General features: G+C 42.7%; 1 protein-coding gene across 1 annotated transcript; it reads right to left on the reverse strand.

The window, feature by feature from the left end:
- Nucleotides 1-555: 555 nt before the first annotated feature.
- Nucleotides 556-1425, reverse strand: LOC108887633 (uncharacterized; the record flags this gene model as incomplete). The annotated part of the gene is given in 1 exon segment (XM_018683090.2): nt 556-1425. A coding segment is annotated over 1 exon segment (341 nt), but the record flags the coding sequence as incomplete, so codon positions are not given.
- Between the last annotated feature and the right edge of the window lie 2781 nt (nt 1426-4206).

Genomic DNA, 4206 nt, shown 5'->3' on the forward strand with positions numbered 1-4206 from the left:
CGGCATAAATATTTGGACATTGTTGTAAGTTTTGGGTGCATATTCCAATGACTTTTAATTTGAAATAACACAAAGAAAAACACAATGTTCTTCATTTATCAGGCACAAAGAAAGATGTTTTTAAATCAAAAAATGTTGCTCTACACTTTCTTGTGATGTAAGTAATAATGTTATTAATGTGCTTTTACACAGTCTTATCTGAAATTAATTTCTGGAACATAATCAAAATGAGTGCCCTCTTCCTGGCCTATACTTAATCCATAACAGTAAATACTTGTGTCAGCCTTTTTAGAAGAAGTGCTGATCCAAGAAACCTGATTAGTCTCCAAAACCATCTGGTTCATTTGAGCAAAACATGATTCCTAAGCAGAACTACTATTCTAATTAGTATGCCACAGATCCAGAAGTGGAAAGGTGGACTTTGTACTGAGCAGGAATAGAGACTAACGTTCAGCTGAAGTTCAAATTTCATGGACTAGTGAAAGACCCTCTATATTCAGCTGTTGTCTTATCAGATAAGCGTGTACCTATCAGATTGGCAAATAACAGACATACCTGTGGAAGAAGAGCAGTATGGACAGCATGGTCTGGTCAATGTTGCTGTTGCAGATCCCCTCATTGAGAAGGAAGCAGGGGTCCCTCACCACTGAATCCAGGGAGTCCTGCCTCATGATGTTGTTCAGCTTGTCCGTGTTCAGGTTCTGGTACATCAGCTGGTTGCGTAGCTGGCGGAAGTGATTGACGCTGGGGCTGGTGGGGCTCCCCGGCAGGCCCCCAGCAGTACCAAGGCCCCGAGCTGGACTGCCAGACATGGAGTCTTCACAGCCGTTGGCCAGGTCCAGGCAGCAACTGCAACAGTCCAGGCCAATAGGCGAGCGGCAGTCATCGTCTGACATCTCAGATGGGACAGGTGGACGAAAAAGTGAGGACGACCCCGGGGGGGTGAAGGAGGGCAGGTGCAGGAGTCTCAGTTAAAGGATGACAGAGACTGAGGTGGGGGGTGTGAATGAAAGGCAAAGTGAAATACAAGGCTGTCAAGTGAGAGGGTGTGCTCCTCAGCTCTGACACAGAGACAGACAGTCAGCCTGGGCTGGTCAAGTGTACCGTCCTGTCTCCACTCCAGGGACGGCAGGTTGAGTTCCTCCCTGAGAAGTGCAGTCACGCTGGGCCACTCTGCCTGCTTCTATCCCTGAGTTTCCCCTCCTGTTGCTCTGCTGCGTTTAGCCTTTTGTTCGGGGCCGACGCTGCTGCGTAATGTGTTGCTACTGTGGCAGGAGAAAGAGTGAACGCCCCACACATACACACACACACACACACACACACATATACACACTCACTCACAGCGATTCAGCAGGAGTGCGCTTGAAAGCAAAACCCAGAAGCTGCTTGCTGCTTATCACTTTTTTCCCTGCACTTTTTTTTTCTTTGGTTGGCGTGCCTAGAGACAGAGGGAGGGAGCAAAAAAGGGAGGGAGTCAGAGAGGGTGGGGAAACCCATGTGATTGGTAAAAAAAAAAAAAAAAAAAAGCATAGCTGGTTGCATGTACTGGGCCCTCCCCTTTTTCATTTGCAGGGAAAAAGAAAGGGAAGGAGTGAAGTGTCAGAGCATGCTTGAAACATGTGCAGTTCCGTCAGCTCCACCCCTGCCATGCTGACAGCACAAGGAGTGGCTGAGTGAGGGAGGCTGCAGGAACACACACAAAGCAGTGATAGCATGTCTGTCTTGCTAATTTGTGAACTGTTTCCAGTAGATGTGAGTTGCCAGTGCGGCGTTTTACATGCTTTTCAAATTAAAAGAGATGCATGTTTTGTTGAGCTTGTGTGCTTTAATCAATTTTGCCTGACTCAGTTGAAAGACATTTTATGTATTCAGTAGTAGCGCAGTAGCAGTAGCAGCATATAGTTAAAGATTTCTTTGCCCTTCTTTCCTCCCATTGTCCAAACATATGCAGTTTAGGTGAAATTGAAACTCTAAACTGCTCATATCTAAGTATGTGAGTGCAAATGGTTCTCTCTCTGTGTTAGCCCTGTGATAGACTGGCCACCTGACTGTCACCTGTGTACCTCATTTCTTACCTAGTGAGAGCTGGAATATACTCAGCTACAGGCAACCACGTATAGACAGGCTAATAAAAAGGCAATAGATAGTGAGGTCAAAGCAAAAGTATTGGATTTATTTATTAAGTAAATATTATTTCGAATGCACATTGGTCTCATTGTGCATGTTTAAGAGCTCATTTTTGTGTGAGTGAACGAGAGCAAGAGAGGCTGCACTGTTGATTTGCACAGTAAACATAAACATATCTTATCAGGCCTCCCCTGTGTTTGTTTACAGTTTTGGCAATTTCCCTATCTGTTCCCAAACAGTTTTGGATTGGGCAAGAGTGTCTGTGCTCTTGTTTTGTCCTCCAGACGAGCGTGTCATAAACCCTGGTAAATACTAGGACAATGTCATTACAGACGGCTCCAAGAGAAAGGAGCCGGCTGTATGGAGCTGAGCCCCTGACCTCAGCTCCTGACCAACAAGTGCACTGCATGCTGTATGCAGATGGCCGGTCACACAAGAACACAACAACAAGATAATTACAAATAGCATGTCTAACTCTGAGGCATGCTGCTGTTTCTGCTGCAATAAAAAATGTCACACCACGCATTGTTGGGTAGCAGTGGGATCAATTAAGCAGAGAAAATGACTGACTATTGCTTTATTGAGTGTGTAATGATGTCCTCGGGCAGCAGGGCTGCTACTCTTTGGTCGGTGGAGGCATAGGTTTGAGGACTGATTCAGGTAGAGGCTGCCCTCTAGTGGGCGACTGTTGGTATAGTCATTGATGTGGATGTTCAAAGTCACCTGGAACTGCCTTCTGTGAGCATTATACAGCAAATGCTTCCCACTAAAACAAATAAAACTAAGAAATAACCACTGTTCTGCACGAATTACATTTTTTTTGCCAAAGAAAACACTGACATTGGTCTAATATATCAGTGGATATATACTAATATAAACCCTGAATTAAAGTCATGCTGATTCATAAATTTCTTGCCAAGAGTTTGATGAGAAGATCAATACCACTCCCATTTCTGTGTATAGGGCTAGAGCCAGCAGATGGTTAGTTTAGCTTAGCATAACTGAAAACAGGGGGAAACAGTGACATAAGCTCTATACAAATATAACAAAATCAGCATTTGGGGAATAGATAAATGATGTTTGACAGAAGGCTGGATACAACAGTAACAGTTAAACTGCAACTTCTAGAGTATGGAAGAATACCAATATCGCTTCTAGCAACAGAACACAAAACTGTAACCAACTTCTAGTGGCAGAATAGCCACAATAACTGATGAAACCTTAGGACACGTCAATATTACCAGGACAAAGTTCAGTGGAGGAAGCAACAAAAGTGAGTCAGATAAGATGATCACACAGGTTGTAAATAAATTGACAATTTAACATGTTATCTACAGCACTTATTTGATATTATAACCAATGGGGAGTGCCTCTGAAATATCTGCTGCAATTATCCATTGAACAGAAAAGCTGCGAGTGTAAAATAGTATACCTCAAAGCTGAAAGCCACAAAATGAGCATGTGTTTGCAGAACACAGAAAATGATTTAATTATTAGCTTAACTTTTGGCTGTCTTCCTGAAAAACCATGATTCCAACCACTGTCTGACCACTGTTGCAGCTTACCTCATTGTATTTCACAGTGGCATTGGTTTTACAATTCGATTGCAGTTAAATATGTGAACAGAGCATTATTACACATAGGAATAATGGGCAAAACTTGCACTCCTTTCTATTAGATTAAACTTGGTGCTTTGACAACTGATAGAAAACACCTGCTTTCACATCACTGACTAGGGTGTGGTTGGGGTACAAAGTGCTTGAAGGTTTCACGCCATAGAGAGAGTGTAGAGTGTGTAGCCACAAAATTTAAACACTGTGATTTTGTGTGGATTTTTCTGTGTGAATTCTTAAAAAAAAAAAAAAAACTGTTGAGCAGATCTCATGAATATATATTCATATTTGGACTTAATCGCAGCTGCAAATGTGTAATGGTGGCTTGTTCTGGGTGCAAATTTTGTTTCCATAAATATAGACTGCACTGAGCTAAATGATGTGGACAGTCTATATAAATTATTTATTTGAGGAGAATTGCCTTTTACAGACTGACTCCCACAGCTGTCTAAACTAGGTCAGTGAA

Source organism: Lates calcarifer, unplaced genomic scaffold, assembly GCF_001640805.2.
Source record: "Lates calcarifer isolate ASB-BC8 unplaced genomic scaffold, TLL_Latcal_v3 _unitig_1254_quiver_1431, whole genome shotgun sequence".
NCBI classification, from domain to species: domain Eukaryota; kingdom Metazoa; phylum Chordata; class Actinopteri; family Centropomidae; genus Lates; species Lates calcarifer.